Source organism: Amphibalanus amphitrite, unplaced genomic scaffold (genome assembly GCF_019059575.1).
Source record: "Amphibalanus amphitrite isolate SeventyFive unplaced genomic scaffold, NRLGWU_Aamphi_draft 000385F_arrow, whole genome shotgun sequence".
Taxonomy (NCBI): domain Eukaryota; kingdom Metazoa; phylum Arthropoda; class Thecostraca; order Balanomorpha; family Balanidae; genus Amphibalanus; species Amphibalanus amphitrite.
Window position 1 is genome coordinate 122,660 of NW_024881879.1, and position 23,186 is coordinate 145,845.

Below are 23,186 nucleotides of genomic sequence, written 5' to 3' on the forward strand. Positions count from 1 at the left end.
CCATTCACTGTCCGGACTAGGTTAGTGGTTTCCTTTCATTTATTCGTTCGCCATATGCATCATCAAGAGCACACAGCCATACAGCCACTATTTCGGTAGGCATATGAATGGCCGCAGCCCGCAACATACAAATTAGCACAAATGCTAATTATACCAGTGAATGGGCAATACGACGCAGTATCATGGTCATTAGACCCCATGCACCGTGACGCTACGCTACACTGCAACCGCAAACACCCGCGGCATCGCGTATTGCAACTATCCGTGCGGCCGTATCTGCCTCTATAGGACTCCCAGGTGTCATGATTGCCATGACTAAGAATCCGTCTAGCATACAGCGCACAGGCATATCTCGGCAATGTGACGGGATAGCCGTGCTAACCATGGACCTGCTGTCTATTCGAAGTCACGGGCGAGAACCATCCTGGTTGTCACATTATCGAACGCGAGAATCGGAGTCGCCCAGCTATCATTTACCATGAGTCTCTCGAGCTCGACTAGTGAATAAACGCGACTACATTGACGATCCATTTCCAGATCATAACTGACCAGCAGCTAACGGGTCACAAGTTTCATGCGGCACGCCTGCAGCGGAGCCGACCGATCACCACATTAGCAGAGTCAATAAATCCCTCACACCGAGTCCTCAGTCGGGTCGGCTGTCTGCGGGCTGCTTCCTTCCGTTCACGTCGCCGAGGTATCCCCCGCAACCTCAGCGCGTCGCTTCTTCAAGACGTTCTTGATGAAGAACTCTCCGGCTTTGTAAGAGCTACGAACCAGCGGTCCGCTCGCCACGTACAGGAAGCCAAGTTGCTCTCCGACCTCTCGCCAGTGGTCGAAGCGCTCTGGGGTCACGTACTCGACCACCTTCAGGTGTCGTTTGGTGGGCTGCATGTACTGGCCGAGCGTCACACAGTCCACGCCGGAGGCGCGCAGGTCTGCCGGGGAGACGGGGATGATGGTCAAACGGCAGGCTGTGGTGAGCAAGGACGAGGACGGTTTAGCAATGGTTGATGACAGCTCATCTTACTGAAAACGATTGCTTGGGTAGGTATACCGTGAACTGTCAGAGGTCGAATAGTACAGCACCTGGGGTCCACAAATCAACTTGTCAGCTGTCATTTACCCACAGATAACTGTCACTGGCATCGCACACGCCTGTGCAAAACAATAAATTACGTTACACACAATGCGTCATTCTTTCGTCTCGCAGCCGTACCTTCCATGGTCTGTCGGATCTCGTCGTCCGTTTCGCCGAGGCCGAGCATGATGGAAGATTTGGTGACCAGCTCTGGTCGGAGCCGCTTGGCGTGTTCCAGAACCGTCAGTGACTGCCTGCGAGCGCCGGACACGGTAGAATGAGAATCAGCGAGATAGGTACAACACACGAGCACGTTCTACATACCGTCGAACAGCGCAGCACCCCGGTACGCCCGAGCCGAATGAGGAGACATTAAGCAGCGATGGGATAAGCTGGCTGTCTGAAAGACGAATAGTTCTTCACGTCCATAGTGGTGATCACTGACACTGAATGACTGGTCGAAAACCTAACATTCTGAGTAAGTACGGGGCAGTCTGAATGAACACCTGAACTCAGTAAGTCAAGCGAGCGAGCAAATAGGCTGCAGGTCCACAGTTATACCTAAACGGTGGCCGTTAGCACCGCCACAAGTGACTTAGGTACTCTCTTCCTGACCTGTACTTGGCCCGCCGGTCGCGGACGGCCGGCGTCAGCCGCTCCACCGTCTCTATGTTGTGCGCGAACACGTCCAGTCCGCAGTGGACCACCGTGGCCACGCAGTCCAGGTCGCCCTGAAAGTCGCCGGCCAGGCACTCGACCAAGATGGCGGCATTCCTGGAGGTGGAAGGTCGAGTGATTAACACGGGTGGAGGACAAAGCGAGAACGGAAACCGGACTCTGTGGAGATGGGGTAACTGACAGGATACACACATCGGTGATGAGTACACATGAATTGCTGTATGAGTGAGGTAATTGGTGTAGATCGGCAGGGACGGGGCTCAGTTTTGCGTGATACGTAACAGCATAGCTCAGTCGTGAAAAGAACGATAAATATTAAATGCCATACCAGATGTTTTCTATCAAGCATCTATTAGTTGCATATTGTAAATGAAAGGTGTTAAAATGTGTCAGCAATGCATTTGTACAACTTACCTTGAAGTACAGACTCTTTCAAGTCATTACTCAAATACACATCCATGAGACGCACCTGCGTTTGATTTCGGCGGCTGTTTTGGCGAAGTGCGCGGCACCGCCGTCGGGCAGGTCGTCCCTATCCACGCTGGTGAGTACCACATAGTCGAGTCCCCAGCTGGCCACCGCTGCCGCTGTGTTCTCCGGCTCCAGAGGGTCCGGCGGTGGCGGTGCGCGTGACGTTTTCACCGAGCAGAACCGACAGCCGCGAGTACAAGTGTCACCGAGCACCTGTGGTAACGGCGGTTCACCGCTGGATGGTCACTACATCGTCATGAAATCGACACTGTTCAGTTCTCACCGACATATACGAGACTGGTAAACCAGTGACACAACCAACACAGAGACACCCACACAGAGACACATTCAGAGAGGAAGCCTCAACAGTGACACACCCGCACCGACATCGAAGACGAACCACACAGACAAGACAGCCCAATAAATGACAGAACGAAGTCTCACTCCGATGACACGTGTTACTCAGCGTTCGTTATTTAGGGTTTATGCCCGGAAAATCAATAATGCTTGTGTATCCGCAACAAAGGGGCCAAATAGGTCAATAAACCGTCAGGCAGTTCAAATAAAAATAGCTCCGCTGAATTACACAATGACTGGTACGTAAATGGGGTTGTAATGCGAAAAAGATAAACACGCTCTGGTGTGCCGACTTACCATGATGGTGGCGGTAGCGGTGGCGTCCTCACCGCCACCCCAGCACTCGCCGATATTCGGACACTTGGCCTCCTCACAGACGGTGTGCAGGTTCAGACCGCGCAGCGTATCTTTCAGCTTAGTGTAGTTCTTCCCTGTCAGAAACAAAATACATACGTTTAGGGGACATACATCGGGAGGTATCGCGGCATTAGCCATCGAAACTAGCATAAGATCCAATTTAAATCGATATAGAGCACGAAGCTATAAAACTACGAAATAGGATATCGATAAGAAACGAACTATCACATACGGTTTTCACACAGTAGCTACATATCTCACACTCAGATCAAATATTTCATCAAAACGTACAATTCACGAGTGGTGACACACTGCCGGTCAAGGCAGCGCCACCCGCTCATTCCCCGCCACCTAAACCCCGCTCTCACCGATAGGTATCTCCGTTTTGAGCCAGGGCGGCAGCCGGAGTCTGCCCCGCTCGCCGGGCTGTCGCCGCAGCTGGCCCGAGTAGCTGCTCCACGTGCTGCCGGCGGGCACCTCCCCGGAGAGGAACTCCTCCAGGCCGGGCCCCGTGCGCGGGTCGGCAGCCGCTCGGCCGGCACTGGACCGCTCGGCGGTTCCCTCGCCATCAGATGCACTGGCTGTCTTAGTAGAGGACTGTAGGGATGACTGTGACACAAAGAGCAACAAACCCCATCACCATACAACATGTGTGAGACTTCCATAGAGTCCACAGATGAATGAGTAAAGGATTTTTTTTAAGTCAGCATCAACAAATGATGTAGGTACTAGGTACACAGATGAAGACTAGCTGGAGCCTGCCAAGCCAAGACCAAGATGAGTGACAGGGAAAAGTTCAACAACCTAGGTGCAAGGCAAGTAAAGCCATCAAATATGATCACTAACTGCAGGTTGTACAGGGTGTCTCAAAAGTTCGCTTACAGGTACCAGCCATGCTTTTTTGTCAATAATTCTGAATCAACATGAAATTAACAGTCGAACTTTTGCATGGGCATTGGTAACAACCTTCCTCAAGCAGCTTCATTGTTTTCAAGCGCATTCGACCCTTCATGAGCTCACAAAAAGGGTTCACCTCTGACCATGGATCAGGCATGAAAATGGAGGTCGCATACTCGGGTCGGCTGAGAAACTCTCTGCTTCACGAGTATTGGGAATGGTTAGGTCGGAAATGACACATGGCAAAGTGTCGGCGAGGATGAGTACAACATGATGGTCATCTAATAAAAACGGTGGCTAAAATTTTTGAAGGACAAAACCATGCGAGACTAACAGCGCTTTGAACGACCCTTGTACCGCAGCAGACTCGTGCTCCGGAAAGCAGCTGAAAATGCAGTCCTAACTATTGAAAACTGACTAGAAGCTCACAGACAGAGGTTACCCAGTTTCAAAAATTGCAGGTCATCATAAAATAAAGACAAAATATCATTTAAAATTGTTTATAATATCTATAACGCTAAATTTTGAGGGAAAATAATGCGAAAATCGTCAATGCCGAGGACAAGTGACCCTCCAAAAGTGTCAATTAATGTAAAGTTTTATCTCACGAAGTTTCAAGAGGCAGATCTGGAGCAAATAGCTTTCTTTTACACACAAAATCCGGACAAAACCGCACGATGGACAGGTTTTGGCCGTTTACAAAGCAGAACCTCTCCTGAGGAAAACACTCTGGAACCCAGCGAAGGTCTTGGCATTGGGAATGACGAGCGTTCGGGATTTGCAAATTTTGCAAATGTGTCTAAGAAACAGATGGCCGACACATTCTGCTACGATATGCTGCGAAAAATTTGCCCCTGGCACTTCCCATTTGTTCAGGAATGGGGTTGTTTTGAAAAGGAAAATGGTGCTTGGGAGGTCGGCGCCAGTCATTCATGAAGGAGTTAGCGCCAGAGAAGACCTACAAAATACTCACGGATGGTGTCGATGCAAGCTATCGGCTTTCAGGGAGAAGCGGATGTTGCCGGGAAGCTCGTAAAACCTAAATCCGACGCAGAAACTGCGGGGGATTCCCCTACAAGAGCTTGAAAGCTGGTAACCTTTTATCAGCCTCCGGCAGCTGACGGAGTTACGAAAATCGGTATGGGCAAATATTTTTGGAGATACAGCAAAGGGTTTGGTTTCCAACCTTCCGAATCAGTTGTCGAAGCATGCATATTTATCTAGTGTACACACGGACACCAAAACTTTAGATTTTTGGCCGGTTCTTATATGCTTTATTGACATGGGAAATGTGTAAACGAACTTTTGAGACACCCTGTGCACTGATGAAGACATTTCTCATGCACTGATAATGCTCAGTAGAACAGTCCATTACATTAACATGATTTTAGAAATAAATGTCAATAAATACCTAACCTACACCTATCTTAACCATTCCACTACAGTATTTATATGTATATGACATGACTCCACATTGCCTACCTGAGCCCAGATTCTGAAGTTGTTTCTGGTACACCCTCTAAGTTGAGATTTAAAAACAATCATGATGTCACTTTATTGAAGTCACTTGTTCATTTCGCCTCTGAAAAAAGAAAGAAGAAACAATGTTGACAATTTTGATCATCTACCAAGTATAAATTTTTATTAATTTCTGCAGCATTTATAGTGTTGGACTTACTTATACTTATACTTACTTATACTTATAAATCGCGGAATTTAGAAAGGCCACTTGGCCTCTGGGATCCGGTCTTGTCGAGCTATTTGTCTGTATTGTGTGATGTTTCAGTCGTATGGGTGAGTCATGTGCATGAAGCGTGCCCAGTGACTGTCGAGCCTGGCCTTGAATGAGTCGACTGAAGGCGCATCAACAACAGTCGATGGCAGCGAATTCCAGTCGTTCACGACTCTCACGCTGAACGCGTTTCGTCTGACTCTGGAGTTGGTCCTGGACTTGGAAAGCTTCCATGTGTGTCCACGGGTCCGGGACGTCGCTGCTCGCGTAAAGAACTTGGACGCGTCAACGTCAACTCCCCCGTGGAGCACTTGGTAGACCGTTATCATATCGCCGCGGCGACGACGGTAGTAGAGAGACGGCAGGTTAAGTGTCTGGAGCCTCGCCTCGTAGGGGAGTTCGCGGATGCTGGCGACGAGCTTTGTGGCTCTCCTTTGGACCCTTTCAATCCGCTTCTGGTCCGCTCTGTTGAATGGCCCCCAGACCGCGTTGGCATACTCCAGATGGGGGCGGACCATTGTCCGGAAGAGCAGTGGCAACGTGGTTTCGTCGATGACGCAGAAGGATCGCCGAATGACTGCTAGGATGTGGGAAGCCTTGGAGATGGCGGCCGCCGCTTGCTCTCGGAATTTCAGCTGGTGGTCCATCTGCACCCCCAGATCCTTCTCCACCAAAACTTGTACGAGCTCGGTGCCTCCCATGTGATACCCCTGCCTGTCGTCTTGGCGACCCAAGTGCAGGGAAACGCATTTAGCGCGATTGAAGGGAAGTTGCCAACGATCCGACCACTCAATGAGTGCATCCAGGTCTCTCTGGAGTGTTTGGGCGTCTGAAACCTGGCTGACACTTCTGTACATCTTCGCGTCGTCGGCAAACATCTTGATGGTCGACGACACGTGGTCAGGTAAGTCATTTATGTACACCAGGAACAAGAGGGGCCCCAACACGGTTCCCTGGACTTGGCTGAACCAGCACAAACATTGTCAGAGATCTAGCCCTAGGACCTAGGTATATATAACCTTGCTCTAGTTTGCCTTACTTAGCACTGCCTAACCTAACTGAACACTTCCTGGCCTTAATCAGGCAAACCAAAAATGCTTTTTGAAATGTGGAAGAGTCCAGCTCATGCTTCAATCTTTATTGCTGAGACTTGCATTACATCTGAACACAAAACTGGTCTGACTTCACTGCTGATCCAAATGACACTCATATTACTTATTAGAGAAAGACAAGCTTGATATCCAACTCCAGTCTCCAGCATTGCAGGCCCGGAGTCAGTCGAAAAAGGTGGAAGCATGGTGCCTGCTTAACTTGAACTACCTTTAAGTACTAGTGTTGATGCCTGCACATGTACGGCAGCCACCGAGCCCCATTCCAAGATTAAGTATTTCATCCTAAAGCTGATCAGCAGCTGGGGGACATGCTTGGGAGATCCTAGCCAAGGCTATATATCTTAGCCCAAAATCAAATGAGCCAGTTGCTCAAATCAAAATGAATTACATAAGACAAACATCTGATAACTCATGTCCAAATTAAAATGCATTATGTTAGGGTTCTGTCCCAGCCCCGTCTTGTCCCGTCTTTCCACTTCGTAGTTAGAAAACACAACGTTTCAATTATCTTGCATTTTCCATACGACTTCTGGCACAGATACAAAAATCGTTCGGCACACAGCCCCTTCCAAACACCACACACAGCGTCCAAACTCCAACCAAGAACTCCTCTCGGCCCGCCAGAAAAACACCATTCCAGCCCCGACACGGGATTGGCCCAGAATCGACCACGCAACAAGTCTTGGCCAATCCCACCGCTACTACCATCCGATAGAAGAGATGGGCGCGGACAGTGGCGACGATTGAGTACCAAGTAGGCATAGGGATGGGAAAATAAACAATCTCTTCCTCCATCGACGTGAATGACGCAGCTCTAACGAATAACGGCGCAAATGGCTGCCAACCCGCTACCAAATCCAGTTTCCTCTATCGCTTACCCTCACATCCCCCTTCCCTTAAATTCACTAGGACGCGTCATACGTGAATCTATATGCCTAGTGACATCAACTCACTTCGCTGGTTTTGCTACACCAAACCAGTCGCACGAATCGGAGTATGGCAGCATTCGTACAGTGCACACAAATCAAACAAACATCCGACAGTAACATCGTTCTAACTTAACTCTTAACTTTAGGTCACACGTCCCACTACTGGTGCGTCATGTACCGGATGCTACCGACAGCATCTTCCATGTCTCAATCACACAATAGTTGACGAGTATCATCACACCATACCACTGGAATGTCAGTCGAGAAAACGACGAGGGCGACGCACCTCGCGTCCACATCTCGTTCTCACCACTGTCTCGGCTGCCCTGACCTCTAGGTCACCGGGCCCGGGTGACGCCCCCACCAACCGCGAAGGTGGCGCCACGGTCGCCTGCCCAGGTGCCGCCACTGACAAACGTTCACCGTCCTCACACGTCTGTGGGCGCTGCTCACCTGTCTCAGCACCTGTCGTCTCCAGCGTCCGCTCGTTAGCCACTGTCGTCCCCACCGGCCGTCCATCGGCCGTCACCACCATCGGTCGTCCATCGGCCGCGATCAACTCCATCGGTCGTTCACCAGTGCTTGCCTCGTCCATCGGCTGCTCTCCGGTAGCCGACTCCTCCAGAAGCTGCTCTCCAGCAGCCGTCTCCTCCAGCTGCCGCCTGCCAGCAGTCACCTCGGCCAGCTGTCGCTCGTCAGCAGCTGTCCCCGCCAGCAGCCGCCCGCCAGCAGCCGCCTCCGCCGGCCGTCGCTCGTCAGCAGCCGTCTCATCCAGCTGCCGCTCGTCGGTAACAGCTTCCGCCTGCTGCCGCCCGTCAGTAGCCGGCCATGGCCGTTCTCCGGCCACTGTTGTCGCCTCTGCCCACGGCAGGCCGCCTGCCGTCGCCACCAGCTCGAACTGCCTGCTATCAGCACCGACCGCCTGTGGTCGCCCGCCGACTGTGCTGGTCTCCGGCTCCGTTTCACTTTCAGATTCCACAGCCACTTCCCGGCTGTCCCAGGTATCAGCTCTCTTGAGATGCGCTCCATGGATCCACCTCCGTCGTCTTCCTTTTCTGAGTAGATAGTCCGGTGGTCTGCATTTGATGATTGAGTACGGTCCCTCGAACTTTGGCTGCAGTTTGCCCTTGACACCTCTCTCGGCACGGAAGTTTCGGCACCACACTGTGTCTCCCAGCTTGAATGCTCCGGTGGATTGCGCGTCAGTCCTGCGGCTCTGCTCCTGCTGCACGCGCTCAGACACCAGCTGGTGGATGTCCGTCAGCCGACCCCGTAGACTCTCCACGTAGCGCTGGTAGGTGCGCTGCTTCAGCTGCTCTCCGTCCAACTCTGCCCTGAGCACGGTTCGAGGCGAGAAGCCGTGCACCAGTTCAAACGGAGTGAAGCCTGTGACAGAGTGGGTACTGGTGTTATACGCGGCTGCTACTAAGGGAAGTAGTCCAGGCCAGTCTTCCTCAGCTGTGAAATGAGACAGCATTTCACACAGAGTCCTGTTGAATCGTTCAGTGACGCCATTGCAGCATGGTCTGTACACAGTGGTCCTCAACTTCTTGATTTTGAGCCGCTCACACAGACCTCGTACCAGTCCACTCTCAAAATTCCGTCCTTGATCCGTCAGCAGCGACTTCATTACTCCATACCTGCTGATCACCTTCATGAGACAATCTGCTACATCTTCGGCTGTCTGCGTTCGCAGTGCAAACAGCTCCACCATCTTGCTAAACAGGTCCGTCACCACCAAAACGTATCGGTAGCCCTGTTCGGTCCGAGGCAGCTCCATGATATCAGCAGCCCATTGCTGAAGCGGTTGACCCTCCACAGGCACCGCTCCTCTTCCTTCCTGGCACGCTGTCGTCTTGGACTTGTGGGCCAAACAGGATGGACATGAACGGCACATCTGCCTCACGTCCAGTCGCATGTTGTGCCAGAAGTAGTCCTCTGTCAGTCGGTGAATCGTCCTGCGCACACCTCCATGTCCTGCCGTAGGAACATCATGTGCCAACTCCAGCAGCTTCGTGCGCAGACTCAGGGGTACAAGTACCTGCGGCTTCTGATGGCCCTTTGACTCTCTCAGAATGATGCCGTTCTTCAGGCTGAGTCCTCCGAGCATGCTGTAGAACTTCAACTCCTTGACTTCACTGTCAGTCAGGTCCTCTAACTTCAGCTCTTTCCCTTGTAGATGCAGACTGAGTCTTCTCAGTACTGGATCCCTTGCTGTTGCCTCTCTGAACTCAGCCTCACCCTGAGTTGATGCTGACACACTGCCGACAACAACAGCTTCAACTGTTGCTTCATCAGCCACTTCTTCTCCATCCTCATCGTGACCTTCTGAGTCCACCACACGTCTCAGATATAGTCGGTGTAGTCCCTCGCTCTGTGGTACGAACTCCGCTGCGTTCACATTCAGCTGGCTCTCCTTGTCTGCTTCAGTAGGCTCGTCTTGTCTGGATAGAGCATCCACATGAGGAATGGAGCTCCCTCGTACATGCTCCACGGTGAAGTCGTATTCCTGCAGCTTCTCAAACCACCGGTACAGTCGACCGGACGGTGGCTTGGACTTCTGCAGAAACTGGATTGCCTCATGATCCGTCCTTATCTTGAAGGGCTTGCCGATCAGGTAGTGTCGATACTTCTTGACCGACTTGATGACAGCAGCCAGCTCTCTTTCGGTTGCCGACCAATTCTTTTCAGCCGGTGTCCATTTGCCTGAGGCGTAGGCAATGACGCCCTTTTCCTGGCTCAGCACAGCTCCCCATCCAGTGCCACTCCCATCAGTCGTCAGCGTGAATTTCTCCATCACATCCGGGAACTTCAGAAGCGGATACTCCTCCAGATCCTTCTTCAGCAGTTGGAAGTGTGCCTCGCACTCCTCAGTCCACTTGAAGGTCACCCCTTTCTTCAGCAGGTCCGACATCACAGCTGTCTTGCTTCCGAAGTTTGGAATATACTGCTGGTAATAGCCAACAAAGCCCAGAAATCGCCGCAGCTCCTTGACTGACCGTGGCGATGACCACTTGCGGAGAGCTTCCACTTTCTCTTCAGCTGGTCTGATGCCTTCGGTGCTCAGATGATGCCCGAGGAAGTCCACTTCAGTTACGGCCACTTTACACTTGGTTGGGTTCAGCAGCAGCCCTCCATCTCGGAACTTCTGAAGTAGCTCCTTCAAATCTCGCAGGTGTTCCTCAGTCGTCTTCGAGAAGAGGATGACGTCATCCAGGTAGATCATCACTTGTTTCCAGGTCATTCCTTTGAGTAGGTCTTCCATGATTCGCTGGAAAGTTGCTGGACTTGTCTTCAGGCCAAACGGTTGTCTGGTCCATTGATGAAGACCGAACTCTGTGGTGAAGGCGGTGACTTCCCGTGACTTCTCTTCCACTGGGACCGCCCAGTATGCTGCTCGCTGGTCTAACACCGTGAAGATGGTTGACCCCTGTGTCGCCTCCAGCATGTCCTCGATTCGTGGTAGCGGGTACGAGTCATGTTTGATTACCTGATTAACTGCACGGTAATCACAACACAACCTCATGCCTCCATCCTTCTTCTTGACGATCACTACTGGTGAAGCCCAGGGCGACGATGATGGTTCCACGAGGCCCTGCTCCTCCAGCTGATCCAACTGCTCCTTCAGCTGCTTCCTCAGGTGCAGTGGAGTGCGGTAGGCCCTCTGCTTGATTGGCCTGGCTCCTCCTGTGTCGATCACCAGCTGATGGGGTCCGTTGTACTCTCCTACCTCCTCTGGGCTCTTCGAGAACACATCCTCGTAGCTCTGCAGCAGCTCCTGGAACTGGGAACGAGCCGGCTCAGCAAGGTGTGACACATCAGGCAGACCCTCTGTCTTCTGCATGTGGCACAGCTCCGTATCCATCAGCTCATCCTGCCCCAGGACTGTCCCAGCTGGGATCACGACTTCATCATCACTCATGTTCAGCAGTCGAATCGGGATCGCTTGGTGGGCCAGACGTACCGAGGGTGCCATGACTACTCCATCCACCTCGGCTGGGTAGAACACTCTCGGCTCAGCAACTGTCACCCTGCGGATACTCATGACAGTCTCTGCCCAGGGGGCACATGTGACTGCACACCTAGCCCTCACAGTCGACCACCTCGGGATACTCCTGCCCTCAACTGTTAGTTGCCCTGTCCCACAATCGATAGTGGCCTTCAGCTGTTGCAGGACATCCATACCAATCAGCACACAGTCAGTGAGGTCTGCTACAACAAAGCTGTGGGGAAGGGTGGTGTCACCAACCTGCAGCATCACAGAACATCGTCCCATTGTCGTTACTCTGGTGCCGTTTGCTGCGACGAAGTGCTCGGACTCAGATGATGTCGCCTCCCGCTCCAGTTCCAGGTCATCAGCCACCTCCTTGCTGATGATGCTGGTCACACTCCCAGTGTCCACCACCGCCTGTACCTCCGTCCCATTCAGACAGATGACTGCCTTGACCTCCGCTGGCTGATCGGAGCAAACACGCCGCACAGTTCCTGATGCCTCCTGTGCTTGTCCCCCTCCTGGTCTGGATCCGCTTGCTTCCGCCCTCTGTGCCCCCGGCTGGGAGGGACACTGTCGCTGAACGTGGCCCCGGCCTCCACACCTGAAGCATGTCTGTGTGACATCCCGGCTTGATCCAGATCGACAGGCAGCTGCAAGATGTCCTCGTCGACCACAGCTGAAGCAGGTCGGGGCAGGATCCCGGCTTGATCCTGTCCGACAAGCAGCTGCCAGGTGTCCCTGACGACCACACTTGAAGCATGTTCGTCGGTGGTCTGGTGTACCCCTGGCTGAAACAGTTCTTACTTCCTTTGGCCTGTTGGTGTCAGTTAACTCGTTTTGAAGTTCTTCGGTTGTTTTTATTCTTTCAAGTCGCCTCACCAATGCTTCTGTATTAGTAGCTTCGCTGTCTAGTACCCTCAGACGCCACTGACTGGGTACAGCACGGGTAATCTGTTCAGCCACCAACTGCTCTTGGGCCTCCACACTCAGCTCTGGCATAGCAGCTCTTGCCAGTGTTTGCAGTCTTCCTACAAAGGCCCGAGGCTCATCTGAGGCAGCCATCTTTAGCTCATAGAACCTATGTAGAAAGGCTCGTCGTTTCTCGGCCGGTACCAGTCGCTTCATCACATGGTCCTTCGCCTCCTCCATGCTGGTGAGGGTGACGTCCTCTTCCAACTCTCTGGCCAGCCACTCATGGGCCTCCCCGAAGAGTGCCGGCAAGATGGCTCTCTGTTGACTGTCGGACCACCCGTTGGCCCTGGCCACTCTTGTAAATCCCCTCATGAATGTCTCAGGGTCTTCTCCCTCCTTATAACCACGGGGCTTGAAGACCGAACCGGATGGCTCCATTTCACTGGTCTGGCTATTTACGTTAAGATCAGATTGCAAAGTTACTGGTTTATTTTCCAAATCCTCAATATTCACTACCTGAACTTCCTCTTTTATCTTGCTCTTGATTTCACTCATGCGCCAGGATTGCCTCGCTCCGTTGAGTCAAATCCCACTTCTGTTGTTAGGGTTCTGTCCCAGCCCCGTCTTGTCCCGTCTTTCCACTTCGTAGTTAGAAAACACAACGTTTCAATTATCTTGCATTTTCCATACGACTTCTGGCACAGATACAAAAATCGTTCGGCACACAGCCCCTTCCAAACACCACACACAGCGTCCAAACTCCAACCAAGAACTCCTCTCGGCCCGCCAGAAAAACACCATTCCAGCCCCGACACGGGATTGGCCCAGAATCGACCACGCAACAAGTCTTGGCCAATCCCACCGCTACTACCATCCGATAGAAGAGATGGGCGCGGACAGTGGCGACGATTGAGTACCAAGTAGGCATAGGGATGGGAAAATAAACAATCTCTTCCTCCATCGACGTGAATGACGCAGCTCTAACGAATAACGGCGCAAATGGCTGCCAACCCGCTACCAAATCCAGTTTCCTCTATCGCTTACCCTCACAATTACATAAGACAAGCATTTGCAAATCCACTACCTAGATATGTACTAGGAACTATTTCAATTTACGCATAGGTACCTAGTCAGTAAGAAACATAGGTACATTCGCATAGAGACTGATGCTATCCTTTTCCACATCATTTCAATTTTTAAACTACAGGTACAAATGATTTTGCACCTGTAGTACAAAAAAATAAAAGCAAATGAAAGTTGTATCTGCCTACCAAGTGTTGAATTGTTTGTATATGTGTTGCACATACGAAGGGGCCTTGATACGAAGCAACACAGAATAAGACCCTACAAGAATTCTATTCAAAAGCATGCGATCAGCATACGCAAACAATGTTTCCATCAACCAATGCTCTGAGCAGTCAAATTTTTACCAATTTGCCTAGCAATTTGCTGCTATTGTTCACAATCATGACTCGTAGAACAAAGGGCTGATGCTTACTTGTTTGTGTCGCTTTTCAATTGCTCTTCTTCATTTATGTAAAGAAATCTTTCATATTTATTCAAAAATTATTATGTTGTAATTTTAAGAAAACGCACCAAAAAACAATGTTTTTACATGATATTTAGATGAGCAGATCTGTCAGATTCCAAAGATCTCTGCAAATGCGAGGATAAGTTGTTTCATTTTGATGATCATAGAACAAGGCTAAATTGATGTAACTGTGGATATTTGCAACAGTTGGTGCAAAAGACTTTAAACGTTTTAATTCTGAAAATCATTAGTCTCATATCCTTCCTTCACTAAATAAAAGAAGGCGACCATCTAATTCTACGACTCTACAAGACTAAAAGATGATTAAAAGTAGCAGGTCTATTTAATGCGCACTTAAAAATTTGATTTTTATTTGCTTACGAATTTCGTCAAAGAGCGAGTTTCGCAAATGAATATAATTTAAGATATACTTACAAGTGAGAGAAGAAGAATACTTTTTTATAAGTAGCCATATAAATTGGTATCACACTAACCACCACTTCTCGTCCTTTTTCCGGTCGTCGCGAAACGTGTCGGACGTCGGTCCCCATTCCGCCGTAAAATGTCTTCGTAAGTGGTGTAGATACTCATATCTGCCTGTGAATTGTTCTATTTCAGCTAGTAACAATGCTAATATGTACAATGTCAACACATGCTGGCTACCTTTTTTTGCCAAACGTCAAGACTTTATTTCAGTCGGGCGCACTATGGTATCGGCAGTCCATTTATGGATACGTATCTATTAAAGGAAACGTTTCCAAATTTGGAAGGCACTTTGTTCCATTTATGGAAACGCCAGTTCCAAAATTAGAAACGCCAATTTTTAAGCAGGCATATTTCTGTATTTCTTAAGTTAATAGTAATCTTTTCAGCTGGCATGTCTTTTCGTCGATATGTTTTCTCCCAAAACAGTAAAATCCAACAATATTTTCGTACGCAAATGGCGAATCTGATGCCCTGACGCAAACCCTTGTCAACGTTACATTTTTGGAAACTGAAGGTTCCAAAAATGGAAACTATGAGCCAACACAGGGCTCTCTCTATCGTCTGGAGGTTTCGAAAGATGCTCTCCAGAGATGGCGCTAGTAAGTTTGGCTGACATGACGTCATGCTTAAAAGTGATGGGTTTTGTGAGAGCAAATGTAATAATAGTTGAAAATTTTGGTTTTTTTGCTTAATTGAGAAAAAATAAACATACAATTGTTCAAAACAGCGTTTTTCTCATTCATCCTTCATTGTTTTAAGAGGAATATAGACAGTTTAAATCTTTTTTCCTGACCGCAATTCGCACACGCACTAAATTAAAAGCTGGAGTTTTGTGCGTTCGTAAATAGTGATTTGAGAGAATAAATTGACAACAATCGTTTGCACTTTTGCTTTACAATCATTTTTCAATGCAGATAAATGCATAAACTATTCGAAAATAGGCATATCTTTGAAATATTATGATTTTCCACAAGCAACTTTTTCCAAAAACTTGAACTACTTACAACTGACGAACGCATCCAATAATCTGGATGTCTTAGGATGAGTTCGTCATTTTTTCTCAAGGAAATACGATACAGTTTAAGCTACTTTACCGATTTATTAGGGTACTTTTGCCAATGAATTAATAAATAAATGACAACAATTAATCTCATTATCAACCATACTCGGAAGAATTTTCTTCGCATAAGCGCGAACACATCCACGCTTTCATGAAAAGTAACGCCTGTAGATGTCAGGACTGCTGCTTTATGTTTCGCAAGGTGGCGCAGCGCGCAGGGTACCGACTACCGAGGCTGAGGTCTCCAGACTCTCCACCACGATTTAGCTTGGAAATGGCCAATGGGGAAGGTCTCACCCAAGAAAAAAACGACGCCCTTTTACACAGCTGCATAACGAGAATGAATTATTGGCATAGCTGACCATACGTCCCCTCCCCCTCTCCGCCCCAGCTCAATTGGAAATATCGCCTTGACTAATTTCTCACTCTTCCCAGTAAACCTTAACATGCATGATGCAGATGTCCACTGCGTAAGTCGTGTGCTTGCGTAAGTGTGCCAACTATATAGTGCTGCCTACACTCTACGTGCCTACTGCTTCCACCATTGTCGTTATAATTGGTGATTCTCAGGTCAAAAGTTACACAGTGGTCTCAGAGAACAATCGTTTCAACAAATTAACGATTCAAACCGTTGCATTCTACTTATATTCCGGTCAGTTCTGCTACTAAACAATTCCGGCAAAACACTCTTTAGGTTATGTATTAGCGAACCACCACACAAAATTCGCCCAATCAATGGTCAGTTATTACTGCTGGGCTGAACCGTCATACGCTATATAGCCTATTGCAGTCAATATTTTCAGAACGATACCGACTGACGAAACACAACGTATTCGCGGATTCGCACATACGTTGGCACCCAGGTGGCTTGTCAGCAGCCGCACAAATTGAGATGGTACACCGTAAAGCATGCCTTTTCACACAGGCACAAGCACAGGGACACAAATTCTCAAAATCCAAACTTATTCCAATACTGGTCAAATACTAATAGGCATAAAGTTTTGAGGTTTTCTCGTGTTCATTCTTCTTTCAACACACGCGGCAGACTGCAGCAGAACATCGCACAGAGCTGCGCTGGATGCAGTCATGAGCTGGGACACGGTTTGTGACCAATGACCGATCGGGGGTGCCAGCCTCCTCCCGGCACGCGATGCACTGGCCGCCGCGCAGTCGATGTCGGGGCACCGCCGGCATTCGCCGACAGGGTTCCATCCGATTCGGTGTATTGGTGGCAGCCCGAACAGTGACCCACGCGAAGCTGGTGAACGTCGATGGCCGATGAGCGATGCCCTTCCGCGACCGGCGGTGGCAGTCGGTCCCACATCAAGAACAGATACCAGTCATGCGGTCAGTCGGCGACGGCGCGGTCGCGAGCCGATCTGATGGTCGCGCGGTGGGCGTTGCCGACGTCCACCGGGACCGTCGACTGGGGGAGCGCGGCCGCCTCTTGGCCGCCGCCTCTGGTCGGCGCGCTCGTTGCGCTGTGGGACGGCATCCACTGCAAGTCGTTCACTGTGAAGCGGTCGTTTGACCGGACCTGGCAGGCGGGGAAAGGGGGCCTCAGATGAAGTAAAACCATCCCTCAGGCCAGCTTGAGCTGGCTCTCCACCTCACCATGTTAGATAAGCGGACACCCTCGTGATCATCGCAGCGATGATTGCCAATTGGTGTGTCATTATGGGAGAGGATGCCAGCCTCCTTTGCAAGATAGTCTGCCTTTAATATAGTGCAGCCCGATCCATTGCCTGTGGCAGCAGACTGGGCTTGATAATGCAGTGCAGGACACACCAAACGTAAGCGGCCATCTGTACCCCCAGCGCAGTAGGGCTGACTCAACCAGAGTTGCCCTCCCCCCACCATTCTATGCACGTGATAACTGGATGGGACATGCCATGGTCAGCATCTGTTCAAAAGCTGCCCTAAGCATGTAAAGCTCCACTGGCATGCTCGAGCATGGTCACAGTCACTTCTCACTTCTCAGTTGAACTTCCAATGGAAACCCATCACAAAGTAGAGATCAGGGCGCCTCTCACACTGCAGCACACTCAACGACTGAGGCACCATCTCATCACTTGCAGGTGGTTCTTGCCAGGAGCAATGCCAGCCACACACATCACGTGATAACAGCAGTGTACAACTGCAATCTACAAGCATCCATGTTCTTTCTGGTTTTCTGCTGTTGAGATCCACTGCCATGCATGAACTTGATGGGCTTTTGTTGCGCTCCTCCCATGTGCAGACAGGTTTCTGCTGAAACAAAGCAAAGCAAATGTGATTAATAATGGCCCTGTTTCACCATCCAGACACTGTGTGCACTGGTAGCTACGGCATACCATAGCATCACTCAAATGACGTTGCATGTGATCTCTTAGTTTATGATGAATCGCGTTTGGAACAGAGTGAGATGTTCTGAAAAACCGTACCAAGAACAGAGGTTTGAGTTCAAATACTGCTAGCATGCTGCTGGTGCTGGTACCGCAGCGTGCTAGCGTTCTGGGATGCTGTCATATAGCTTAGCGTCACAGTGAACTTTGTTGACACTGCCATGGCAACCCAATGCTCTGACACACGCAGCGCACTGCAGTGCTCTGCCGTGAAACACCACCCATGAACGTTGGTTGCATGACCAGGATCGGAGCAGTCAGTGGCGGATCCAGGGGGGGCAAAATAGGCATTTGCCCCCCCCCCCCCAAACGGCATAATTTTAACATTACGCCTATGGACGATGCATGGAAAGAATCGATAAATTGTTTTGGTTTGCCCCCCCCCCCAAAAAAAAAACTCTGAGCTGGACAGCATCAGCATTGACATGTTATATAAAATGAGGTTTAGACTTCAGGTGGTCCCGGGTTCAGCACAAGGGGGCAAAAAATTGTCAAAAAATATTTAAAAAAATACCTGCCTTCAACAACACCTCATCTAATCACATATCTCAATACAATCACAATCAAAAAGCAAAAACCGTTTGAATAACAATGCAATATTTTGCAACCGCTGCACCATTACTGTCACGTACGCTATCCCTAGATTGGTTGCTGGTAAGTAGTGGTTGTCGTCATCAACTCGTCATGCAGCAGCTGATTGGGATGGGCGGGGCCTATTTTTATCCAGACGATAGAGAGAGCCCAACACAGGAAAAGGCATAAGCACCATATTATTGATATGTGGGCCTGTCTACCCCATGCCCTCTAATTAATTGCCGAGCTATTGATGCCGGTACATGTTCCGATATGGGTGATTTCCCTTTGCATCTAAATTTCGTATGAATGGTCCTCCAATTGCTTGGGCATAGTGCCCGAAAGCCGATGTTGGTACAATAATGCTTACGAAAATGTGTCTTCTGGGGAAAGTCCCCAATTTCTAGGCACCTACATAAACCCCAGAACTGTCCAACCGTCTTGCCTACTAAGCTGCTACTGCTTTTCCATTTTGCTTACGAAACCCACATTATAACATATTTTAACTGTTGCAAGCATGCATGCGTGACTGCAGTAAGCGTCGCGATGTGCCCTGAATTGTGGTTAACAGACTCTGGCTTCCCAAGAAAAGCAAGGCTTTATAAGTAAGGTTGGAGTTAAACTTCGGCCTAATCAGGCCGGTTCAGAAGCGCCGGTTCGCATTTCATGCTGTCGGAGCGTGCACCTTTTCCAACCTTCTCGTGGATTATTAGAAATGAGAAAGGCAAAAAGTGCTTCTAAAAACATTAAATGCAAATAAGAGTTGAAATACATATAACCTACTGCATCTGTGAGCTGTATGTAGTATGTACAACTTGAGTTAAAATTCGTCATTTGTTCCAAAAATGGAAACTGTGCTTCATAAAGCATTATTCAATGGGCCTTACACAGGCACTAACTGGAGGCCTACTGAACTAATACGGTGCAAAGTGGGCAATTAGTACAGTTTGAGCATTTCCCTATCCATAGAAATTGTTTATAACACCTTGTCATCGCTTTTTCATATAATTGAATCGTTTAAAACTGGACGACAGCTTGGATCGCTTCCGACAAGCAGTAACATATCAGACCTTTAATGCAATTATTTACATAGATTCTACGAACTTTCACACATTCGTAAGTTAAATGGGTGCTAAGAAGTTCAGTTTGCCCACTTAGAAGCATCTGTACGAAATATTTTACAACTTACCGCCTTCCAAAGCCGGAGAGACGATCTCCGCAGGTGGTCACCAACACGCCATTCAGGGCTTGCTTTACAGCAATGTAGGATATTAATGAATATCAGACAGCAAGTCTGTCAATTAAAAAATTGCCATTCTTGTGAAAATCAAATTTTTCCACAAAAAATGAGGCATATTTCATTAATGACACATAAAAGTTCACCTATCATGAAAAAATATATTGTTTACAAAAGGAAGTGGACCGTGCAAGCCTGTTCAACAGCCGATTTTTCTGTTCAACGTTGGAATTATGAAGCGAAATGCGGTCTTTTGATTGGTGGCCTTTGTTTGATGCGGAAATCTATGGTTTGTTGCGGAAACTACCGAACAGGTTTATGTGCTCCTTGCGTTTCCGAAAATAGAAACGGAGCGTTTCCATTATTGGAACAGTTGGTTTTTAGCGTTTCCATTTTTGGAACTTTCTTCCAAAAATAGAAACGTTTCTATAAATGGACTGCCGATACCATAGTGCGCCCGACTGATTTCAGTTTGCTTTAACATGGAGCAGTAATGGTTTCTTTTGTAGGTGTGATGAGGTGTTAATGCTATGAAATGTAATATTGACTTTATGTTCATTCCAGGAAAGTATCAAGAGACACTCTGTATGAGTGTGTGAATGCTGTGCTGTCGTCAGCGCAGGAGAAGAAGAGGAAGTTCCGGGAGACGGTGGAACTCCAGATTGGCCTGAAGAACTATGACCCCCAGAAGGACAAGCGTTTCTCAGGAACTGTCAAGTATGTCTGCCCAAACAAGTTTGGCCAGTGGCCACTTGTTCTGGGAAGTCCTTCGGGGCGGGCCCTCACCCAGGGCCTTAATAATTTTGGGCAGATCTCGCCACCTTAGGGTGATGAGCATCAAACCATGTTGTATGACACAGGTATTCAGCTTTGTCTTGTGCATGTTGTGTCACAATCGTGTTTCTTTTCTAGTCCCACCAGCTGTTAATTTTTTGGTGTGCTTTGTGTTCCATAACAATGGATAAACTTGATTAATAAGGAATATGTAGGACTTTCATTTTTTTTTAAAGAACAGTAGCTTAGGTTACAGTTTTGAAACAGTCTGCTTCAGAAATAGCTTTCTGGTGTCTGCACATTTGGCTATTTTGTCACATTTTATGATTATTATTTTCAGCTGGTCCTGATAAGGTAGAAGAAACTGAGATATTAAGTTTTTTGATGAATGTTTGATTTTTTTTTGTCATTCATATGCCCAAATTTTGCATGTCCCACAATATAATAATTGATGGCATAAGGTTTAAATACCTGCTAGCTGCTGTAATTGATTAATAGGTCATTACGGGCCCTAGTGCTCATGAACTAAAGCTTTTCTCAAAATCCTAACAGGTCAATGAAAGCTTGCCTAGTAGTGGCTCCTCACCAGAGCTCATGTGGGAAAGTTTGTGGTCCTAAAGAGTACACAAGTAGTCCATCTATTGGCTGTGTTGTGTGCTTTACTCAGAAGGTGATACTTATCCATCAGCAGCAGTATTCCTGTTAAAGACTCCTCACGGTTTTGCATTATGCAGTCATTTTACTGCCCTAGGTGGGAAACAACTTGACCTATGTAGACCGCTTGGATCCTGGGCTGGATTTGGAGTCTGCCAGACTGCTGATGTGTATTTTGTTTTTGCAACCAGAGAGGTGCTACCTTGAGAATGCTTGACTGGAAAATTGATTGCACCTCATTGACTACCAGCTGGCTTCATGGCTTAGTGGTTAGTTTGTTGAGTGTCTCGTAATCCATAGGTTGCTGGATCGCGACCGATCAACTATAGCGTTTCTGGCCTGGATGCGTTCCTTTGTAACATTTGGCTAGCCGCTAACTTTCGGGAAAGCTATAAAACATGAGTGCTACACTAGGTCGGTCAGGTTTGGGTAGGTTGGAAAGAAGCAAATCTGGGTAGCGCCCCCCCCCCCTTGGCTGCTAAAACGCAATACCCCTGCCGGACGGCAACAGTTCCACGCAACGTCACGAACTTTCCACGCAACGTCACGAACTTTCTTCGTCGTACGGGCCCAAAATGCCGTTCGATGTCGCACGAACGGCGAAGATTCTACGGAACATCACGTGGAATCTGCACTTTGGATGACTCCGAATCTGACAAATTTTGAACAGGAGATGATCACATAGTAATAACATAGCATGCATTCATTCAGAACAGCTTATATTGCGTGTAGCTCGTGTTAAGCTTGTAGTGTTGCGACCGATCTCCGCTGCAATGGGGTGTTGCTTTTGTTGCACAGGCTGCGCAACATGCCGCGCCCGTCGATGAAGGTGTGCATCCTGGGAGACCAGCTGCACTGTGACGAGGCTCAGGCCAACAACCTGCCTTTCATGGATGTTGAGGCTCTGAAGAAGCTCAACAAGAACAAGAAGCTGGTCAAGAAACTAGGTATGTAGCTCAAATAACTATTTTTGAAAAGCTGCATAGTTATTAAATGCATCACCGATGCCGTTTTAACTGTTTCTACAAAGAATGTGAAAGATGTATGATGAAAATTAATTGACGGTTGTTCCCCACAGCCAAGAAGTACGATGCCTTCCTGGCTTCGGAGTCGATCATCAAGCAGATTCCGCGTATCCTGGGCCCGGGTCTGAACAAGGCCGGCAAGTTCCCCGGCCTGTTGACCCACCAGGACAGCATGACCGGCAAGGTCGACGAGATCAAGAGCACCATCAAGTTCCAAATGAAGAAGGTATGTCCCCGCTGGCTGTGCCTCGTCGGATAGGGTGGGGCGGGGCGACTCCAGTTTATTTTTGCTATAAGTGGCCGGTTGAGAAAAGATATCGGCTTAGCGTAACGGTTTCGCATTGGCTTAACTATAAAACAATTTGTAGATGGTTCTTAGTAAGGACCAAGGTGTAATCATAAGGTGCTACACCGTTGCTAGAAGTGAGTTCAGTACTATACGCTAATGACGCTGATGTTCGCTCCTTTCAGGTGCTGTGCCTGTCTGTCGTGCTGGGCCACGTGGAGATGACCCCCGACGAGCTGGTGATCAACACCCACATGGCCATCAACTTCCTCGTCTCGCTGCTCAAGAAGCACTGGCAGAACGTGCGCTCGCTGCACGTCAAGTCCACCATGGGACCGCCCCAGCGGCTGTACTAAGCGCCTGTCTGAGCTGCAATACAAGGTCCGGCGACTTCACATGGTGTGTCAATGAGGATGGAGCGGGATGGGAGGGCGGGCCAACGACGCAATGGGATTTGGAAGTTGGAGTCGTATAGGTTCAGTACTTGTACCTGGCGCGGGCGCATTATCATCAGCATTCACATCACACTGAATGGCGACGTCGGACACCTAGAACTGGGTGGAATCGAAATTGGAACGGCGGCGTAGCGACACCTGCTTTCTCCGATATCCGCAGCCCAGACGTAGAGGTCGCTACTCTTCCAGGCTCAACTGCAT

General features: G+C 49.0%; 2 protein-coding genes across 10 annotated transcripts; one reads left to right on the plus strand and one right to left on the minus strand.

Annotated features, from left to right (window-relative positions):
• Positions 1-21: 21 nt before the first annotated feature.
• LOC122390190 (lipoyl synthase, mitochondrial-like) lies at positions 22-14,339 on the minus strand. 8 transcript variants are annotated; one of them, XM_043382914.1, is made up of 8 exons: positions 14,019-14,339; positions 5,324-5,423; positions 3,313-3,553; positions 2,885-3,018; positions 2,229-2,443; positions 1,697-1,855; positions 1,220-1,335; positions 22-938 (listed from the first exon to the last, which is right to left on the minus strand). In XM_043382914.1, exons 2-8 carry the CDS (start codon positions 5,384-5,386, stop codon positions 685-687), a joined length of 1,182 nt encoding a protein of 393 aa, XP_043238849.1. In that variant the 5' UTR covers positions 5,387-5,423; positions 14,019-14,339; the 3' UTR covers positions 22-684. The 8 variants fall into 8 exon arrangements, with proteins under 8 accessions (XP_043238849.1, XP_043238847.1, XP_043238848.1 ...); XM_043382912.1 differs by lacking the exon at positions 14,019-14,339 and adding an exon at positions 13,792-13,853; XM_043382913.1 differs by lacking the exon at positions 14,019-14,339 and adding an exon at positions 13,746-13,764.
• Positions 14,338-22,925, plus strand: LOC122390191 (60S ribosomal protein L10a-like). Of its 2 annotated transcripts, none has more exons than XM_043382915.1 (5): positions 14,338-14,621; positions 20,356-20,508; positions 22,018-22,166; positions 22,298-22,470; positions 22,716-22,925. In XM_043382915.1, exons 1-5 carry the CDS (start codon positions 14,614-14,616, stop codon positions 22,884-22,886), a joined length of 654 nt encoding a protein of 217 aa, XP_043238850.1. In that variant the 5' UTR covers positions 14,338-14,613; the 3' UTR covers positions 22,887-22,925. The 2 variants fall into 2 exon arrangements, with proteins under 2 accessions (XP_043238850.1, XP_043238851.1); XM_043382916.1 differs by having other exon boundaries at positions 14,565-14,621; positions 20,356-20,651.
• The last annotated feature ends 261 nt before the right edge of the window (positions 22,926-23,186 follow it).

Bases quoted from the DNA above. Each gene is read 5' to 3' on its own strand.
- LOC122390190 (XM_043382914.1), bottom strand. From the start codon at position 5,386: ATGATTGTTTTTAAATCTCAACTTAGAGGGTGTACCAGAAACAACTTC. The intron at 1,856-2,228 runs GTGCGTCTCATG...TTCCACCTCCAG, and splicing joins GCCGCCGAAATCAAACGCAG to GAATGCCGCCATCTTGGTCG. The intron at 939-1,219 runs GTACGGCTGCGA...TCTCCCCGGCAG, and splicing joins GATCCGACAGACCATGGAAG to ACCTGCGCGCCTCCGGCGTG.
- LOC122390191 (XM_043382915.1), top strand. The intron at 22,167-22,297 runs GTATGTAGCTCA...TGTTCCCCACAG, and splicing joins GAAGCTGGTCAAGAAACTAG to CCAAGAAGTACGATGCCTTC. The intron at 22,471-22,715 runs GTATGTCCCCGC...CGCTCCTTTCAG, and splicing joins TCAAGTTCCAAATGAAGAAG to GTGCTGTGCCTGTCTGTCGT.